This window comes from Artemia franciscana, chromosome 1, assembly GCF_032884065.1.
Source record: "Artemia franciscana chromosome 1, ASM3288406v1, whole genome shotgun sequence".
Lineage (NCBI taxonomy): Eukaryota > Metazoa > Arthropoda > Branchiopoda > Anostraca > Artemiidae > Artemia > Artemia franciscana.
In genome coordinates, this window is record NC_088863.1 from 17,549,492 (window position 1) to 17,570,707 (window position 21,216).

At 35.0% G+C, this 21,216-nt stretch overlaps 1 protein-coding gene across 6 annotated transcripts in view; it reads right to left on the minus strand.

The window, feature by feature from the left end:
• The window catches only part of LOC136026415 (coiled-coil domain-containing protein CG32809-like), a 330,704-nt gene that overhangs the window by 176,339 nt on the left and 133,149 nt on the right, over positions 1-21,216 (minus strand). For all 6 annotated transcript variants that reach the window (XR_010617288.1, XM_065702997.1, XM_065703006.1 and 3 more), the window contains exons 5-6: positions 20,020-20,209; positions 2,035-2,215 (exon numbers count right to left, since the gene is read on the minus strand). Coding sequence is in view for 5 of the 6 variants with exons in the window: in XM_065702997.1 (XP_065559069.1) it covers positions 2,035-2,215; positions 20,020-20,209 (371 nt within the window). In the remaining variant the exon portion in view is untranslated. The remainder of the gene's footprint in view (positions 1-2,034; positions 2,216-20,019; positions 20,210-21,216) is intronic.

Consider the following 21,216-nt stretch of genomic DNA (forward strand, 5'->3'; position numbering starts at 1 on the left):
CAATGAAACCTACTCTAGATTTTTTAAGCTCATATTTGTGAAAATGGGGAATTCTGCATTTTTTTCCAAGAAGAAGGACCACAGTTACGTGTTTATTTGTTTTTGTTCCATTTTTTCCAGGGGTGATCGTATTGAACAATGGTCCTAGAAAATGAGGAAAGAACTTTAATTGAACAGAAATTGAAAGCTCAAGTATCCTTTTTAAGCGACAAAAAAAAATGTGCCACAGAAAAGTTGTGTTTTCTGCCATTTTGTGGTACTATGCAACGATTTTGCTTGAAAGAGGACGCATTTAGTATTGATTAAAAACTAAGAGTTAGCCAACCAATACAAAAGTACAAAAAAAAAATATTGACCTTCCCAGCTGCAGTGGAAGTAATGCCACACAGTGTCACGTTCATTCCTGAAAAGTCAAATAGTCATACAAGGTATATGGTTAACATGGGCATTAACCTTGATGATATAACTAAGTTGATTCACTTGAATTTTCTTTAAATTGTGTTTAGTTATGCATAATTGCGCATCAGCTATTATAAAGAAACGGCGTTGGGTCATTGTGCGGAGGAAGGAGGAGGGGCGAATGCCTCAAAGAGCGCATTTCAATGCCCAAACTGTCTAACTCTTCACGCTCCCTCAGAAAATAAAAAAAGGCAAAAGCGGGAGGGGGGGGGCTAGAAGTTAATCTCTCATCTTTCTTCATTCAGACTAATCCTAAATAAGGGTACTGACGAGTGACACGTCCCATCCTATTGCAGAAAAATGTTTCTGACATTCACATGTAAAGCTTCATTTAGCTAAACTGATCTGCTTCATATTTCATAGCGTTACACATAGTGATGTATAAGTGGGGATCAGCTATTTTGAAGGACGAGTGGTGGGCCATTCCATAGGCGGAGTAGGGGAATATGCCTTAAAAGAGGGAGTTCTAGTGCATAAATGTCCTAACTCTCATTGAGCTTTCAAATAAATATAGAATGGGTTTTGGTAAAAGGGGAGATGGAAGACGTTGACATCTAGTCCCTCTTGATTCCCGGGAGCATTTTTGGTCTACGCCTTTATTATTGGTGGAAGGAAATCCAACATTAAAACTTAAAATTAACCTCCTTGCTCTTTATGCCGAAGTTTGACATTTGTCCTAATTCTTTAAGAACAGCTGCTGATGCACAAGAGCCGTTGAATTGGAATAAGAGGTTTTTTTTCAAAACAATTAAAAGCTTAAGCATAAACAGCGAAGGGGTGAGGAGGGGGCATTATCCCTCATATACGGAATAATTTATATTCGTTGATGATATTTAACCTGTTCTTTCAAAATTAAGATTTTTTTTTATACACAAATAGATTTTGATATTAAACAGACACAAAGAATAGATTAAATAAAGAGCAGAACAATGCTTTATTCATCCATGAAGGAATATCATTCCCAAAAAGTAAGCCTCTTAAGATATATATATATATATATATATATATATATATATATATATATATATATATATATATATATATATATATATATATATATATATATATATATATATATATATATATATGTAGCTAGGGGTGGTGGTGTAGAATACCAAAAAATATGTTTGGGTAACCGTTTTTGTGGTTTTCAGCATGTTTTTCAGCACATACTTTAACGCATAATTTGTATTGAATATGGTGGCTTATAGGTACAGGGCATACATTACATTTAATAAATTTTATTCAAAAATTCATTAGAAATTTCATAAAGAAATTACTTAAATTTTTAGAACCTTTTCCATGATTCTACAATTTTTGTTCCTTTCAAAACATACATTCAATTTTATTTGCAACAGTTCTACCTTATAACCAAACTTTCATATCACAAATTCTTATATAAGAGGAAACTGGCATGTGTACCTTTTCCTGCCATTAATCTTTTGATAGAGCAACAGGAACCGTCAAGACATAAAAGAAAAGTGACTTCTAATGACCCCGTAATGTACCCAATTCAGTTTATTCCTGCTTCTAACTTGATTAAATACTTTTTGTTCTGCTTAGAAATACACTTACCTCTTTGGTTGATTTGCACTGGGGGCTCTAGAGTTGGAGAAAATGACCTTATAATGTCCCCACTCGGTCCTATTTGCATTGCCGGGATAAAGTTTGGAAATCTTCTATTAGGTTGTACCTGTACTTCACTAGCAACTGGATGGATCATTTGATAATAAGGAGGGTTAGATATCTTAGCACCCTGTAAAGGAAATTATAGGTTACCAGAATTTAGAAAGTAGATGAGAGGAGGTATATACCCTAAATATCCTCTGTATACATGAATGAGAAAGATTTTTCATTAGTGAATATTCTCTCCTAGCTAGTATACGAAGGTCTCAGCCAAACAGTTTGTGATAACGAACTGCAAATAAGAAGCAACCCCTGCTAATAGTAAGCTTAACTTTAAAAACCGATCTGATAATAACGCACAAAAGATACGAGCCTTAGAAAAAAATAAAAAAAAAATGGGGAAAACATCCCCGGTAAAAGAAAATGACTTTTCAAAAAACCACTAAGATTGAACAGTTGAAATAGAAAGTTATATTAAGCTTTATTTAACTAAGTTTACAAATTTGAGCTTTTATAAAATGAAAATGCAATTTAATTAGAATTTTATTGAATTAGATTTAAATAATATTTAATTAGAAGTGCTTATAGTTCGGCATCATCTAATAGGGAGAAGGGTTTATGGATCACTTTGAGAGTGGCGCGGGGAAGGTACCCGAAGCCTCAAAAAGTTTATGTTTAGGCCCAAATCTTCTAACTCTCATTGAATATGTTGATAAAATAGAAGGAGAGGAAGGGTTTATCAATTTCTCCAAATTTTCATTAATTCCGAAGAATATTTTTCGATGAAGTCTGTTTCGATGAGGAATTTTTTTTATGAAATCTGTATCGATGAGGAATATTTTTTGATGAAGTCTTTCATGCTCTCATCTTATTGCTCAACTATATCATATCTCATTACCATTGTTGGCTGAAGATATGGGAATGGTGGCATATTCCCTAGAACGAGGTTTTTTTAGGAGCTCCACTTTTAGGAACTCTTTTCGATTTTTCAACACCCCCTCTCCCTCCGCTTTAGACGGATAAAGCATTGGTGTGTGGATATTTGACTTGCTTTTAAAAAATTTAGCTGATGGAAGGTGGTCACAGACTCCCTCGAAATTAAGAGTGCTCCGTGTCAATCATTTCATAGCAAAACTAAAAACACAAAAATTAAATAAAAAACCAAGGAATAACGTTTGAATCATAATATCTGCACAAACAGTAACTACAGCTATTGTCTGATGTAAAAATCGTCAATTTTTCGTCAAACTCGTCTAATAACAAGACTGTGTTCTTGATGAAAATGATACAATGAATCCAAAATCTACGAGAGCCCCATGGCAATTATCTATGAAATTAAAAAAGAAACAGGAATTTCGGCCCACACAGAGATAAAATATCATCGAGTTAGAACTCTTAAATCCATTGAAAGGGTATAAATGTAATCCAAGGGTATATATCGAACTCATGGTTATAGAATATCATATAGCTGTGCACCAGTTATTACGAAGGAGGCCAACGAGTTTTTTGAGGCAAGCGAAGACAAATTCGCCTCGAATAAATGCATATGTATTCAAATTTGAAATTTTTTCCTGACACATGCTTCAGATGAATTGGTTAAATGATAAGACGTATATGAGCTGAGTTAAATATCAAACAGTTCACTGAAATGAACTGTAAGTAGGAAGCGACGCGACTCAATAGTAACCGAAACTCTAAGAAACAGAGTATCGAAAACAACGGATACATAAAAAGATTCGAATTTTAGTGCTTATTCATAATATATAATTTCATCGAGTTTAATGTAACCCATCAAAAATTACAAGTCTGAGAAAGTTTGCTCGGTTTTAAAAAAGGGGGTGGGAAATCCCAAGAACATCAAGTGATCCTAATAGAAATTACACCATCAGATTCAGTTCATCAGAAAAGTTTCACACCCATTTTTGTCCCCAAAATTTTGCGATAAAAATTTTTGTGATTGCCATTTTGTTTAATATAGTCGAAAGAGGATGTCTTTGAGGACAAATTGACACCTTACAGCCCCCAGAGGAAGGAGTAAAGGCCAAGAGCTTTGTCAATTGTTTACATATAATCTAACGTGATCGTCGTGTTCTTCTGGTGTTGTGGTCTCAGACTCCATTTTCTATTAGGGATATTGATGGAAGGTCTGGCTTCCGTGAGCAGTTGAGACACCATTGCCTGCTGATTTATGAATTGTGATTTTTTTCCAAGTAGTTCTATATTTTCTACATGTTTTACATGTTTTGTGTTTTGTTGTGAAATAGGAACCCAAATGCACTGATATTAATGCTTTTTTTGGAGTGGCAATAAAAGCCAAGGTTACTGGGCCTCGTGCTTTCTGCTGTTAATTTTTCGTGAATAAACTATGTCTCTATTAAAAAAAAAATTCCTTGGAGGAGGAGCTGGGGGAGCTTCTTACTTTCAGTTAAAAAATTTCCAGCTTATTTTACATACATATATAGAATATATATTTATCGACATAAATACGAGAATCAATATAGGCTGAATCATGATAAAAACTCCCCTCTTATTGCAAAAACGACAGTTTTCTTAGGAAAATTCTATTTCACTTTCATAACTAAATAAACTAACTCCTTCCTTCATCTCGAAGCATCAATAAACAGAAACTAAACTTTGATATAAAATTGATTTGTAGCCAACCTCCAAATTAGTAAAATACAGGATATGGCATTAAAAAGTAATAGACAATAAATTTGAATAGAACTTTTTTTCAATGGAAAGTAAAGGAAAAACTGGAAACAAATTTAAATTAGTCTAACATAAGACGGGAAGTGTCCACTCCCTAGACTTCCACATTTTTTCTATCTAAAAATTAACTGATTGCCCCTGTGCTTATAGATATAATCATGGGCAGCGCAATAGAGCTGTCTAAGCGAAGAACGATGTTTGAACAATGTGCCATTTTTCAGACCAGGACACTTCGTACAGAACGAGTTGTCGTATAAACTTCTGAGGAGGCTCATTCGATTAGAAATTCAAAAGTTCTAGTGCAATTTTTAAAGTCAAAAGCGATCAGAGGTTTAATAGCCTCCCACATCCTTTTTTCACCAAATGCATCAACTAGAAATTTTGAGATAGTCATTTTATTCAAAATCATCCAAAGACCAATCATCAAGGCTGTCGGAGTTAAGACATACCCCCAGAGCCAAAGGGTATGGGTTTTAGGTTATGCCCCGGGGCTTTATAAGCTTTTCATGGAAGGGATAGTCATAAACTCTAGAGGAAGCTTATTTGATTGGAAGTTTTAGCTCCTTTATATGGCTTAAAAGTGATGCAGCGTAACTAGCCCCTCCTCCTTCCCTTCAAATTTTCCCCCAAACGTATCTGATTAAACTTGCGAGTCTTGAAGAAAAGTTTCTCAAAATGTCTTAAAATGTGTTGAAACGTCTTGAAAAATGTCTTGAAGAAAATGTCTTAAACAATGCTTGAAATGTCTAAAAACGTCTTGAAAAGCGTCTTGAAAAAAAACGTCTTAAAAACGTCCTGGAATGTCTTGAAACATCTTGAAAAACCTGTTGAAGAAAAATGTCCTAATAAAACTCCCCCGCTTAACTAGTGGACTCTAACACGTCCTATTACGTAACAACCAAATGTAAACATACCCAATTATGTAAAATTCAAAGAAATCCTAAAGATTCTCTATTAGATAACATGCAAAAGCAAACATTTCCTATGACGTAACATGCACCTACATCTCTTAGAAAACATTCCCTATTTAGTAACATGCACGTGCTTGTTGCCCTGAGGTAATCGTCCTTAAGCCTTCTTCGTGATTAACGATGAAGAAGAAAAGAGTAGCGCCTATGGGTCCGTTTAAAACTATTGAGGGGATACTACTTACTTACTAATACAACTACTTTGTAGGCTTTCATAATTTTGCCTAAGGGTATGAACGTGAAACTTCAAGGAATAATTTTTGGCGGGGGTAAACTGAATCCCAACATGCCGTGCGTATGAAGGTTGTCAAAAGGGCATATCAGCAGCATTTTAGGAACAGTTTTGTGTGTGAAGTTAAAACGTACAAGGCTTGTTGTGGGGGATGTTGAACTAACCAAAAGACAATATTTTCATCATAATGCTATGGCTTCTACTACTACTACTGCTACTACTACTACTACTAAAGATAAGGCTATTATTAATAATTCTACTGCCACTACTATTACAACCGGTGCTACTACTACTGTTACTAAAGCTAGATGTATTAAGAAGAAAATTTTAGCAATATTTAAATTGTATTCAACTAAAGTAAAACGCACTATGCCAACATAGGTTGTAAAGAGAAAGTATCAAAAATAGTTCAGGAACGGTTGATGGTATGGATGGGGTGTTAAAGGAGATGTTGAAGAAAACCAAAAGTGCTGTGTGCTTGCTGTTACTAGTGCTACTACTGCTACTACAACTTCTGTTACTATGAAGGTGAAGGGTATTAAGGTGGAGCTTTCAAGGAATATTCAGGTGGATCTTGAAATCAAAACGAACTATGATTTTGAAGATCGTCAAAGAATGACAAAGCAATATCTCAAGAACAGCTTGTTGGAAATTGCAGAGTAAGTTGTGGGTGATTTTGAACTAGCCAGTAGACACTATGTGTATACTTTAAAAAAAAAATTATTTACTTGTTTTAAATAATTACTATAAAAATATTCAACAACAAAAATACAACCAGCTGCAAGTAGGGATTGTGATGGCAGCCGATTAAACAAAAGTTACTAAACAATAAATTAACTTAACTTAAACAAAAACTTAAATTCATTTCCACTGTAATTAATAATATAAAAATAAATTACAAAAAAAAATATAGCCTTCATTCACTAAAATAATGACTCCTCTCCCATCCAACAAAATTTTCTTTACTCTTTTTTTAAGTAATTGTTGGTGTTCAGCCGCCGTAACCACACTATCGGAGTGAATTCCAAACCGACTGGCCCAAATGTTTAATTAAAAATCCTGTTCGTCTACCACTCTTATACTCAGTCACCAGATTAGTAGCATTCCTTGTATAATAACCCTGCAAATCCTTATTTTGTCTATAAAAATTTAAAGGCACGGACGGACACACTTCATGCAGACACTGGTAAGTAAACACCGCAGCCTGGTGGTCATGAACTTGGCCCACATGCATCACCCTTAAATTCCTAAAACATGCTGCTGTATAAATATTCTCTTTAACGTATCCACCCACCAAACGGACTGCCTTATTCTGTAAAATCTGAACACCCTTAAAATTCCTAATAAATTGCTAGCCCATAAAACACAACCGTGAGATATATAGGGGCTAATATATACTGGGGCTAATAATCACATGAGAAAGAAATAACAACACCCGAACAGGTACGAAGTGCTCCAGACAACGTAAGATTCCAAGGCTTCTGGCAAATTTTGTTGCCACAATATCACCGTGACGTTTCCAAGACATGTTACAATCCAGGTGAAAACCTAAATACCTCACCCAATCAACCTGTTCAAGGAACTTGCCAGATAAAACTACTACTTCTAAACTTACTGTAACTAACGACACTAAGGACATTAAGGTGAGACTTATAGGGAACGTTTAGGGGGAGTTTCAATTAAACGAAAAGACTAAATTCATACAGGTATTCAAAAGGACATATAAGCAATATCATAGTCAGCGCTACTCTACCAAAGCTAGGTATATCATTTAAATTTTTAAAGGAGCTAATTCGATCGGAAATCAAAAGTTCTAAAGCCCTTCTTTAGGTTCTCAGCCCTCTTCTTGACCCCAAGACTTTCCAGACACTTCCAATCGAAATTTTGAGATTGTATACCTGAAAGGTCCAGTAACAATATATCTGGGCGTATTGGGTACGTCAACCGTCCCACAGTTATGCAATTTGCCCATTACGCTTGAAAACAGAATGTTGCTTTAAAACAAAATCAAAATGTTCTCTGTGTCAGAGAGCAAGTCAGTTGCTTATAAGAAGCCCATTAATATCCCAAGAACCACTGAAGATGTTAAGCTAAAACATTCATGGTCACTTCTATTATTACTTCTGCTCATACAGTTTAACTAAATCGGAATTGTGTAAGTGTATCCAGGTTTTCAAAGAGTATAGATAGAAGTCTTACGGAATGATTTTAAGCTTTACTTATCAGGCCAACTAGAGAAGGTATAGAATTATATTAAACAATAATATTTGTGTCAAGATTTTTAAAAGAGTGTATACTGTTAAAATTTGAAAAAGCTTCTTAAACATACAAATAGCAAGTCGGACTATGGATTCTTACAGAAAAAACCGAAAAGATATAAAGTGTTATTTTTTCAAGCAGTTGATGGTAAAGAACTATAGGAGAGACCCGGCTAAATTTCGGAATTTTGATGCTAGTAGATACATCAAAAGAATTGGATTTTTAAGCTGATTTTAAATATATAAGTTTCATCAAATTTAGTCGTACTCATCAAAAGTTACAAGCCAGAGAAAATATGCCTTATTTTGGAAAATAGAGGCAGTTGCCACGACTATATCCCACCAAGGACTTGTACTCTGATTTTGGTATTAAATCATCAAAATGCCCTTTTGAATAAATCATCAAAAAAAATAAATCCATCCCTTGCATACTCCGCTTACCATAAACATCTTCCTCCTCACTTATTATCTTATTTTAATAGTAATAATTCTGAAGGCCACTGTCTCATTCATCCAACCGTTCCTTCATTGTCCCCAAGTGTATCACTAATTCCGCCCAGCGATCCCCAATTTATAAATCTATACTTCAATGGAATTTAATACCCTCCAGTGTCGAGCTATCCACAAGTTTTCGGACGCTATATAACAATGTACTAAAATCTTGATATTATATTTCTCTAAATGTTTATTCAATTTGCTTTAATTACCCATGTTTTCTCTTTTCTTTTTTTCTCACTTCTTCATTTTCAATTTTTTGTTGTTGTTTTGGTCCTTAACAAGTTCGCTTTTAGGATCTTTATTATTATTGTTGTTATGTGTTTTTTTAATAATAAATTGAATAAATAATAATAAATAAATTGATACCCCCTAGAAGTCATAGGATCTTAACGAAAATCACATCATCACATTCAGCGCATCAGCAAACCCAAAAATGTGGAACTTCGCTTTTTTGCCAGAAGACCGATCACGGTTGTGCGTTATTTTTTTGTTTGTTTTTTGTTTTGTTTTTTCCCAGAGGTGATTGTATCGACCAAGTGGTCCTAGAATGTCACGAGAGGGCTCATTCTAACGGAAATTGAAAGTTCTAGTGCCTTTTTAAGTGACAAAAAAATTGGAGGGGTGCCTAGGTCCCCACTCACGCTCTTTTGGGGCTGACGTACTCCCCCGCAGTCCCCGAGGGAAGAAGTTGCAAGTTACAAACTTTGACCAGTGTTTACATACAGTAATGGTTATTGGGAACCTTTTCAGGTTTTTTTTGTTGGAGCTTTGAGGGGAGGAGGCTAGAAGGGAGGATCTTTCCTTAGAGGAATTTGTCATGAACTTCCCTGGAATTTTCAACTTCATACCACTAGCTGCCCCTCAGATATTGCAGATACGACCTTTTGACAAACTGGATTCGCAAAGTAATAACAACATGGTTCAATTCCACTTTTGTAGGGCTATAATGAAAGAAAAGATGAAATGGCTAGAACACATTCTGCGGTTGAAGAATGACAGATTGACAAAATTGTCCTTATTGTGCAATCGTCTAGAGCCAAAGAAAACCAGGTCGTCCCCGAACGGGGCGGGAAGATGTAATAAAGAAGAATATAAGGGAAATGGGAACTTCTTGGGAGGTTGTAAAGAGGGAGGCTCTGAATAGATTGAGATGGGGGAGGAGCGTGCATGGCTGAGTCGGCCCAGGTGGCTTTTTGCTACAGTGAGTTGTTATTAGTAGTAGTACTAGCATTTTTAAAGCCTCCAAAAGGAATCCAAAAATTCATCTGACACTAATTGCTAGAACCTTTAACGTCGATGTGGATTGTTTTACTTTAAATTTTATCCATATTGTTTCATAAAAGTGAAATTGAATTTCTGAACGTAAAATTTTCTCCTAGGTTTCTTGCTATTCGAAACTTGGCAAATAAGCCAAGATAATATCAGACACAAATTCAATATCTATACTGCGAATCAATTCCTGAAATGTAATATTAATGAAATTTCCAGAGTTTTGCTTTGTAAGGATTGAAATCAACACTTGAATTTAAACACTGATTTTCCCTTTCTTTGATTCATGAATTGACTTAGTAATAATTATTACAGCTTTGATATAATTGATAAGGTTCATATGGTTTACTTGAATCTTACTCACTTTCGTCGCTTCAGTGTGCCGAAAAACCTGGCAGTTCAAAACGCTGACCGTAAATTAAACCTTTACAAAATTAAAAATAATCTTTACAAAAATCTTTATAAATTAAACAATGATATTAATATTATAAGGACACACCTAACAAACTTAAACTTGAGGTCACCTCATAAGAAATTCTATGATTCTATGATTTCGGTTAGTGCATTACCACCGCTTCCTCCCTAATTGTCTAGGTTCTTAGTCTAAACCTTCAATTTAAACATATATTAAACTGAATATTTACTACTTTCCAAAAAGACAACGAAAACACGGTAAAGTGTTTCTATATCTTGCCCAGATCCTGGGGTTCCCCAGAAATACTCCTGCATAAAAGTCCTTGTCAAGATGCAAGAACATTTCCTATTCTTACTATAATTTATAATACAACTTATTTTTCTTTTGTAAGAAAAACTGAAATCCATTAGTTATTCTGTGTTATGAACTTCAAAGACCCAGAACGAACAGAGGTCCCTTTAGACAAAAAGCTAGAGAATTATATCCAGGAAAAGTCTGTGACGACTGAATTAGGACCTATGTGTATAAAAGTCACGTTTTCTACTTCTTTTCTTGTAGGCATGTAAAGAAGATTAATTTGAGTTTTTCAACGCAATGTAGGAGCCTGTCAATTCGATTAGAAATTAAGGTGTGCTGGGTATATTAAAAACAGGGGAAACGGAAGGAATATTGGAAAAACAGCAAAATTAGCCAGCATTACGAAGTCAATTTTGAGACGACGTCATGGTTATTTTATTTATTATAATTATTTTTTTTTGCATTGCATTAAGCATATAAGGTACAGAAAGTAAGAGCGGGGGTACCGCCTGTTGAGTTATAAAAAGAAGAATATCCTAAATTGTTTTTAAGAAGGAAAGGCGGCTAAATTTTTTGAAGGATGATAAAGAACTTCAATGTAAGCTGCCGACGTAATACAAAAATTTTTAGTAACATTAAAAGCTAAGGCGTGCCTGGTTTAACAGAAACAGGGAAAAATTAGAAGATCAAGCATACAAATTACAAAAGCAAGGGTGGTGGCACTGGCCCTAAAATTTCTCAAAGGCTCACGTGTCTGTACACCTTCATAAAAACTATATGGATTGCTTAAATTTAAGGTTTTACTAAGCCAATTATCTTTTATACACATCTGAAGGGATGGAATCAAAAATAAAAATGTATGAAAATAAGTTGTTTTTATAAGTGATTAAACAAAAAAACAAGTTTTTTAAATGAAAGTAAGGAGCAACATTAAAACTTAATATGAACAGAAATTAATCCGTATATGAAAGGGGCTTTTCCTCATCAACGCTCCACTCTTTACGCTAAAGTTTGGCTCTTTCTCCTTACTCCATTTTTGAAACAGCAAGAAACTTTGGTGTAAAGAGCGGGGTGTTTGTTGTTGGTTTGACATCTCACATAAGGTAATTTCTGCAAGTGTTTAGTTTTTAATTTGTTCTTTACTTTTGTTTGAGTAACACAGCTTTTTATTTCACACAATTGCTTGCATTTCTAATTTCAATAATTCCGTACATATTTATTGTATCACAATTTTAGCAAATACGCTTTATTAATAGCAGTCGTAAATGTTACTAAACTGTACACACATGGTAGCAAGTTATGAATGGGTAGTAATATCAATAGTAGGTGTAAAATGATTTTAGACTTAAAAAAGTCTAATCCACAACCTGAGAACTCCTCAAATACCAACTTTGACAATAGCCAAACACTGTGTTTTATATAAATTTTGACATCCTGAAAAACATTTAAATGAGATATGAATCCTGGAGATGAGTTATGATATGGGGTAATGGTTCACAAAGAGATTTCTTGGTTCGACGAGCTACCAAATTAAAACAAAATCAAATTAAAGCTTTCGGAAAAGAAGGAAAATTATTTACGTAATATATAGCTTTTAACCGGAATTGTTGTGAATAAGGATACGCTGCTAAAGAAATATTATTTAGGGGTCCAACAGTAAGAATAATTTGGAATCTGATATACAAATGGTTCATTAAAAATCCAATTTAAGATTTCAGGCAAAGATTAAAGATTTCTGTGTGAGATGAGCGATTTTGACGTCAATTACTCTGGATTCTCTACTGTAGAAATTGTATGAAGGGGTTCAATCCTGATGTGCAATATATTCACTCATGCCTACTTTCAGTGGCACCAATTTCAGATTTTATTTGGGGGGGGAGCGAAAATTTTAGTTTTCAAAGTCTAGGTGGAGGGTTGTTTTGAATCTTTCAATTATTTTCAACCAGAATACCGAAAAATGGGTCTTTTTCAATCAAAGTACTAAAAAAGATGGTTTCTGAAGTCTGGGTAGAGGGGATGAAAAATTGGTGCCACTGCCAATATTACATACATATTTCAACGTAATTTATATGCAGCTTAAGTATAAAGCACACGTCGTCCCATCTCACGATTTTTCTCAAGAGTCATGTCTCTTCTTCCAAAGCTTTTCATTCAAGTTCCGTGCCTTTGAATAATGTTCTTTGGGAATGCAAAATTGTAGCAGTAGAAGGGAAATCAATGGACCTAGTAGACAGAACCTAGAGCACGAAGGTATTCTTAGGACAACTGAATAGTATTAGGAAGGTTATGATGGCTTCAATTAGTAGGTTGTATTGTGATATTTAAAAATTGATGTCATGTAAACTTGGAAAACGCCATGGCTTTAAATCATATGGTTCAGTTCGCTGCTTAATTGTTTCTTCTTCTTTTTTATACAGCATATTAAAACAATTGTTGAAATACCAAGAACAGTATCAATTAATTCATCCACACCCCCTTAAGTGGAGTAAAATACTTTCGTTGAAAAAGAATCAAATCTTAAAAAGAAAAAGAAAACACTGTAATCGGACACTTTGACCAAACCCCAATAAATGCGATCGTATTCCAGAACCAAAGTGGCACATTTTGGTTTTTATTCTGCCGTATTTGTAAGAGGTGTTGCTTGTCTTTGTTTCTTTATCACCAACAGTAAAAATATTTCTTTGCTTTTTTCTTTCTGTTATTCACATTCACTTAATGTTCCCCTCGAAGTATTTTTTTTTTTTTAGATGTGTCAATGTAGGGAAAATAACCTATTGCTAATAAAAAATAACAATTTGTTTTTATATTCCAAGATGCTATAGCATAGACTTCAACATATTTATTTTCAGTTTAATGTCTTACAGAGTTGAGTTTATGAAAATTAATTCATTCAAGGTTTGTACTAAAATTGTCTTTATTTGCCAAAGTTGATCAGTCAATCATTTACATGTGTTCCAATCCTATTTTAATTTTGAAACCATTTAATTTTGAATCCAATTCAAATCTAACAAAAGTTGATTTTTCGTTCCTTTCTGATTAATCAGTTCTAGTTTTCATCTGATTAATAAATAAAAAATTCCAAGACCACTTCATAGGAAAGGTGAGGGGAATCAGTCAATTGGAAATTGAATGTTCTAGTGACCTTTTTAAGATTCAAAAATGATGGGACGCTGACCGACCCACTCCCATTCCCTTTTGGCAGAAAGTGGGAGAGCTACTTGTTTCGGTTTGCTAAAGAGCTAGCACAAGATTGTGGCAGATGAAAGCAAACCATACGGAGTCTTTTAGATTACGGGTGACATGTCCACGTCTGGTCCCGCAGCAAGTACAAGCAAGTAAGTATGTAAGTTGTCCTCCCCCCAATGACCTCTGATCAAAATTTTGAGATAATCACTTTGCTCAAAATAGTATGAGGATCAATTAGCTGTACCACCGGTAATCATATGACCAACACTTCCCCCACCAACACTGATCAAAATGATGAAAAAAGCTATCTTAGTAAAGTAGTCAAAAAGTATAACAATTATGCCGCTCGGGATGCCATGCCCCCGCAACCCCAGGGGCAACGGTTGTATATTTTACAATTTATTCATTGTTTACATACAGAATTTATCTTTGGAAGAGGGAGAAATATCTGATCCTGTGTGTGTCTGAAAAAGCTAAGGGTGTTGAGGTGAGGGTTCAGGGTATATTTAGAGGAATGTTTAACAAAATCCGTAGACTCTATGTGCATTCAGGTTATAAAAAGGGCGTAGTTGCAATATGCTAGGAACGGCTGGTGGTAATAACTTGGATCTTTAAGGCCCACTAATACTACTGTGACTGCAACTGCACTACTTGCGACTGATACTACTTATAAATCTGACTACGATTGCTTACGACTACTTTTAAATGCGACTATTTGTGACTTCAACCACGATTTGTCGCGAAAGTGACTACGGCTACTTGCGACTGCAACTGTGGCTAATTCTTCTTGAGACTACCTTTAGAAAGTGTGCAGGGACGTCGAACAAAATCAAAATACACTCTGTTGATGCTGGTTGCCAAAGGGGTGTGTAACCAATATTTCAGGAACAGTTGAGGGTATTAAGGTGAAACAGGGTATGTTGAGGTGAATATTGAAAAGTGATTAGTCGGCAACCAGCCCCACCCACCCTCTCAAGATTCCTCTTAACACTAATCAAAACTTTGAAAAAACCGTTTTGTCACTACTCACGACTGCGACTACTAGTGACTGCAACATTATTTGACAGATGACTACTTTCTACCGTAACTAAGGCTATTTGCGATTGAAACTATGACTACTTATAACCATGACTACTTGCGACTACCATATTTTCAATTCTGATTACTTACAACTACGACGACTTTTGAACGCAACTAACTGCGACTGCGACTACTTACGACTAAGACTACTTGCAACCTACAACTACTTGTGACTGTCTCTACTTGTGACGTGAGCTGCGACTAACTGCGATTGCAAACGTAACTACAAATTTGACTACTTGCGTCTTTGACTACTTTCGACTTCAACTGTGACAGATTGCAATGTTGACTAATTCCAACTGAGACAACGACTATCTACGGCTGAGACTGCATACGAATGCGACAACTTGCTACTGTGACTGTTATTCCTTACAACTGCGGCTAATATCATAAATGTTGCGATCGAGACTTTGACTTCAAGTACCACTGCTGCTTCTACCACTGAAACTAAAACTAATGAACTCAACCAAAAGAATTTAAGTATATCTTGCTGGTCAATATGTCATAGTGCAGTCAGGTCGTCAAGAGGACCTATCCACAATATTTCAGCAATGACTAAGTTTATTAAGTTAAAATTTCACGAAACTAAATCAAAAGATTTAATGTATATTGTGTGCTCGAAAAGAAAGTGGAGAAAGCATTAAAATATGAACTAAAAAGATGTGAAGTTGAGGCCATGGATAAAATGGCTGAGGATCTGGAAGATGCAGCTAGACGGCAAATAGTAAAATATTATACTAGCATGTTAATAAATTGAAAGGGAGTAATCAATCTGGACTATTCCCAGTTAAAGATAGGAATGGGGCCACAATTAGTGATAAGGAAAAAATTAAAGAAAGATGGGCAGAACATTTTGAGAATGTGCTAAATCGAGATATAGTTGCAGGAAAAGATATAGATGAAAATGAAAAATTTTATGATACTCTATGTGAAGGAAGATTAGTTTAGTGAGGAAGAATTAGCGAAAGTACTAAAAGGATTAAAAAATAATAAATCTCCAGGTGCTGATAGTGTGATAAATGAGTTTCTTAAATATGGTGGCTCTGAGGTTAGAAATAAGCTACTGAAGATTATGAATATGATTTTTGAAAAAGGAGAACTACCTACCGATTTTAGGAAAACCTTAATTAAACCACTGTATAAGAAAGGTGACAAGAGCGAGTATCGTAATTATCGATTTAGATATTTGATGTACAATGATACTAATTGCCTATAGCTCGTCAGTACAAAATTTAATTTTGCTGTAATTTCGCTGTTTCTTTTCAATGCTGTACTAGGTACAAAAGAAAATATTTGTAATATAATTCGTTTTCAGTAAAGCGCCGATGACGCAGTAGGTTTTAGACTTTTACAGTAAAAGAAGGAGGTAAAACCCAAACTCTTCTTTGTAGAGATTTTTACTCTTTTCAAGCTGGATTTGCATATTCCATTTAAGTTACACTCGTTTTCAGATTTATTTACTCATTTATATTAGTAACTACTGAATGTTTTTTTCCTAAGATTATTTATTTAGTTTCTTTCCGCTTTGGGTTTCATTTGTGCCTCAATAGTAAAGTGTTTTTGTTCTTCTTAAGCTTGACTTGCATTGCATATCCAACTTAAGCTTTAGTCGTTTTGAGATTCATTTATTCATTTATATAAGTACCTATTGTATGCTTTTTGCTTTGATAGTTTATTTAATTTCTGTTCGTTTTGGGTTTCATCTATTCTTTAATAGTAATTTCTGGCTGTTTTGAGTTTAAGTTATTATAGGTTTCTATTTTTAATCTTAGATTTAATATGGCCTTTACTTTTGTTTAGAAAACTTGTTTTTTCGGAAATTTTTTTTTAATTAACTTTTGTTCCTTCTTGATTGCCAAAGTTTCAAGTTTTTCCAAATTCCTTATTTCAAAATTCCCTATTTCAAAATATTTTTTATTCCAAAATAAATTAACAGTTTCGGTAAGAACTAATAAATTAAAGGATGTATAATGATATTAATTGCTGAAAACTCACCAGCTCAAGATTTTGTTTCGCCCAGGCCGGATTTTAAGTTTTGGCACCTCTAAGACCAAACTTTTTTACCGCTCCGTTTTTGCAAGATTTCCGAGAAAATCCTTAAGACTTCGGGAATAGTGGGTCTATTGGTAAATCTTGGTCTGAATTCACTCCAATTTTGATTTTATTCTTAACTTTGTAATAAGAACATAATAAAATATTTGTAATATAATTCCTTTTAGTAAAGCGCCAAATACGCAGTAGGTCTTAAGCTTTTATCATTAGAGAAACGTGCAGTAACCATACTCTTGTTTGTAGTAAAGACACTATTCAGTAGAAATACACAACCCCCTACTCCCTGAAAACAACCGTGGTCTAACAACCAATCCTTAATCAAAGTCTCACTTGCCTTTAAATTCTGTTCTCTTGATTATTAAAATAAAAAAAGTAACTAATTTTGCTGAACTTTGTAACTATTTATGTAAGAGATAACTTCAGAATGTTTAACCTTCTCCTTAACAAACCATAATAAACACATTTTTTTTTTAGTTTTGAAGGCATAAAACTATAACATACCTTCTATTTGTACATAGAAGTAGAGTATTAAGTAGACTATTTGTACATTTGTATATAGAGTAGAAGTACATAGCCCTTAGTCCCTGAAGACAACAGTGATCTAACAGCCAATCCTAATCCAATTCTCACTTGTCTCTGAATTCTGTTCTCCCAATTGTTATAATGAAAAAAAGGTAAACTAATTTTACAGAACTTTGTAGCCATTTAAGTAAGAGAATGATAATTGTAAGTAAGAGAATGGGTTATTTAACTAAGAGAATGATAGTTTTACCGTTTGGGAAACGGACCGTAGCCATACTCTTACTTGTAGTGAAAACACCATTCATTAAAAGTACATAAACCCAATTCTTTTGGAAAGAATTTGGGGAAAAACTTTCGAAAAGTATTTCATTATTTTTTTTTATTTTTTGATTGCAAAAGTTCTTAAAAACTCCTTATTTTATGATAAGATTTTTTTTAAATTAAACTTTGTCAAAACTAGTATTAAAGTAACAATATCAAAGTGCTAAAGCATCAAAGTAAAGAAAGGATTCAAGTCAACAAGGCATCAAAGTAAACGAAGGATCAGAGTAAGGATAAGCGACTTACACAACTTACAGCCCTTGCACCGTAGATCGAAAAACCACGTAAATCACTAAGTCCAAGTAAACGAAGCATCAAACTAACAATAATAAAGTTCCCTAACTCAAAACCATATCCTCGGGGCTTCGAGGGGCTGTCAACCCAATAGGCATTAATATTTGGCCTTTGACACTATTTGGAACAAGAACTCGCTCCAAATTTTGACTGGATGCCTTTTGAGAAAGTAGGGCGTGGGCTAGTTGGCCATTGATCCCTTTTGATGCTTAGAAAAGAGATAAAAAAATTTTATTTCTGATTGAATGAGCTCCCTCCAAAATTAATACAACCACCCCTTCCACAGGACCTTATATTCTAATAATGGGCAACTTAAATAATTTACAGTCCTTGCCCCGGGGGCTAGGGAAGATTTTTCCACCCCCTAATTTATTGTAAATTGAATTTTGGACTATTTTGAACAAAATGGCTTGTTAAAAATTTTGATAAGATACATTTGGAGAAAAAAGGCACAAGGGAGGGGGATGGTTGCTTCCCGATCACTTTTGAATCTTGAGAAGGGCACTAGAAGTCCTAGTTTACAATTGAATAAGCCCCCTCCAAAGTTTATACGACCATTTCTTCCATAAAAATCTTATATGCCCCAGGGCAGATTTTACAGCACTTACCCCTGTATGTTGGGAGGGGGGCTGTTTTATCCCTAGAGTTATTGTAATATTACCTTTGGCCAATTTTCAACAAAATGGCTATATACAAAATTCGATTGGAAGCATTTGGGGAAAAGAGTGTTGGGAGGGAGGGGGGCTAGTCACCATCGAATCACTTTTGACTCTCAAAAAGGTATATTAAAACTTTTAATTTCTAATTATTTGAGTCCTCTCCAAAGTTTATACAACCACCTCTTCCATAAAAATCTTATATGCCCCCACGACATAAGTTAAAACTCTAGCCTCCGGGCTCTGGGGGGTTGTGTGAACCCGGAGTTTTGTTGTCTGATGTTTGAACTATTTGTAACAAAAAAGCTATCTCAAAATTTCTATCAGATGGGTTGGCGAAAAAAGTGCGTGGAGAGGGTGGGGGGAGCTAGTTACCATCGGATCTCTTTTGACACTTAAAAAACGAACTAGAACTTTCAATTTCCAATCAAATGAGCCCTCTCTAAAGTTTTTAGAAGTATTCCTTTTCATAAGAACTATATACGCCCCCAGGATATAATTTACAACGCCTGCGACCCAGGCCCTGGGGGGGTTGAAATTGGAGTTTTTCTTATCTGATTTTTGAGCTATTTAAAAAAAAAATGGCTAACTCAAAATTTGTCTGGGATGGGTTTGGGAAAAAAGGCGTAAGGGTGGCTTTCACTCCGAAAAAAAGAACTAGAATTTTTAATTTCCAATCAAATGAGCCCTCTCTTAAGCTTATACAACCATCCCTTCTATAAGAACCACATATGCCCCCACGGCATCACTTACAACACCTGCCCAAAGGCCCTCAGGGTTGTTTTGACACTGGAGGTATTGCTATATGATCTTTGAACTCTTTTAACAAAATGAGATTCTCGAAATTTTTATTGGATGCATTTAGAAAAAAGGGCGCGGGAGGGCTTGTTGCCCTCCAATCACTTTTGACTCTTAAGAAGGACACTAGAACTTCCTATTTCCAATCAAATGAGCCCCCTCCGAAGTTTATGTGACTACCCCTTCCGTATGAAGTGCCTCTGGGGGAAAAAAAATCAATAATAAAACATTGCAGCCGTATGGCCTTTACTACAGGTAACGCTATAGCGCTGCCTTTGATATTCTTAAATTCTTACACTATTTCCCACATGCCCTCGTCCCCTTTTGGTAGCCCTATTGTGTATAGATATGTCTAAGTGGACCATTAAATATAAATTACCTTTATTTTGTGCACATGTTTTCTTTGACAGTCAGAATCATATTCAGGTTCACTGAAGTAGGACTGGTCCGTATCTTGGCTACTCTGACAATAAAGAACAGGTTTATGGGCAGGAGCACGGCTTCCTAATTGCAAGTATTCCGGGACTTCTACTTCTTGTATACGAAGAACGCTTCGATCTTTTATATCTCTATAAAAAAATAATAGTAATGAGAATTTGTGAAATATCAGGTAGAAACTCCTTTCTGCCGATTTAGCTTACCTGACAATTTCTTAGAGTTTCTAAAATGTTAAAATGGTGCCAATGTAAAAGGGATACGGAATGTTTCAAACGCCTTTGTTTCTTGCACAAAGGAATTTATAAATATGATTGTTTTCTTACCTTCCTCTGAGATTCGTTCATCGGATTCCCTTCAAGTAAAACCAAACATGAAACACCTATAAAATGGATTTTTATCTGTTTAACCCCTCCCCTCCAAAACTCCCCACACCTTCTTTCAAGAAGTCGAACTTGCATCAAGTAAACAAACAGTTCGTGGTAACGAGCTGTAAGTGAGGAGTGACCCGGCTCAATAGTAACCGAAACTCTAAAAAACCGAGTTTTGATACCAATAGATATATAAAAGAATCGCATTTTCATGCTGATAGTTTAGTCTTACTCATCAAAGATTACGAATGGGATAAGATAAAAATCGTGCCGTCAGATTCAGCGTATCAGAAAACCCTACTTTATTGGTTTCAAGCTCCTATCTGCAAAAATGTGGAATTTTCTATTTTTTGCCAGAAGAAAGATCACGGATGCGTGTTTCTTTGTTGTTTTTTGTTTTGTTTGTTTTTTCCAGGGGTGATCGTATCGACCCAGTGGTCCTAGAATATCGGGAGAGGGTTCATTTGAAGGTAAATTGAACGTTTTAGTGCCCTTTCTAAGTGACCAAAAAGATTTTAGGGTAACTGGGACCCTCCCACGCCCATTTTCCCCTTAAAATCATCTGATAAAATTTTGAGATACCCATTTTGTTTTGTATAGTTGAAAGATCGAAAAATTATGTCTTTAGGTGCAAAAAGACCCCCCACAGTCCATGGGGAGAGGCCTGTAAGTTATGAAATTCGTCCTTCGTTGACGTATAGTATTTGTTATTGGAAAGTATACGGACATTTCTTGGGGGGGTGTGCTTTGGGCTGGATTTTCATTGGGAG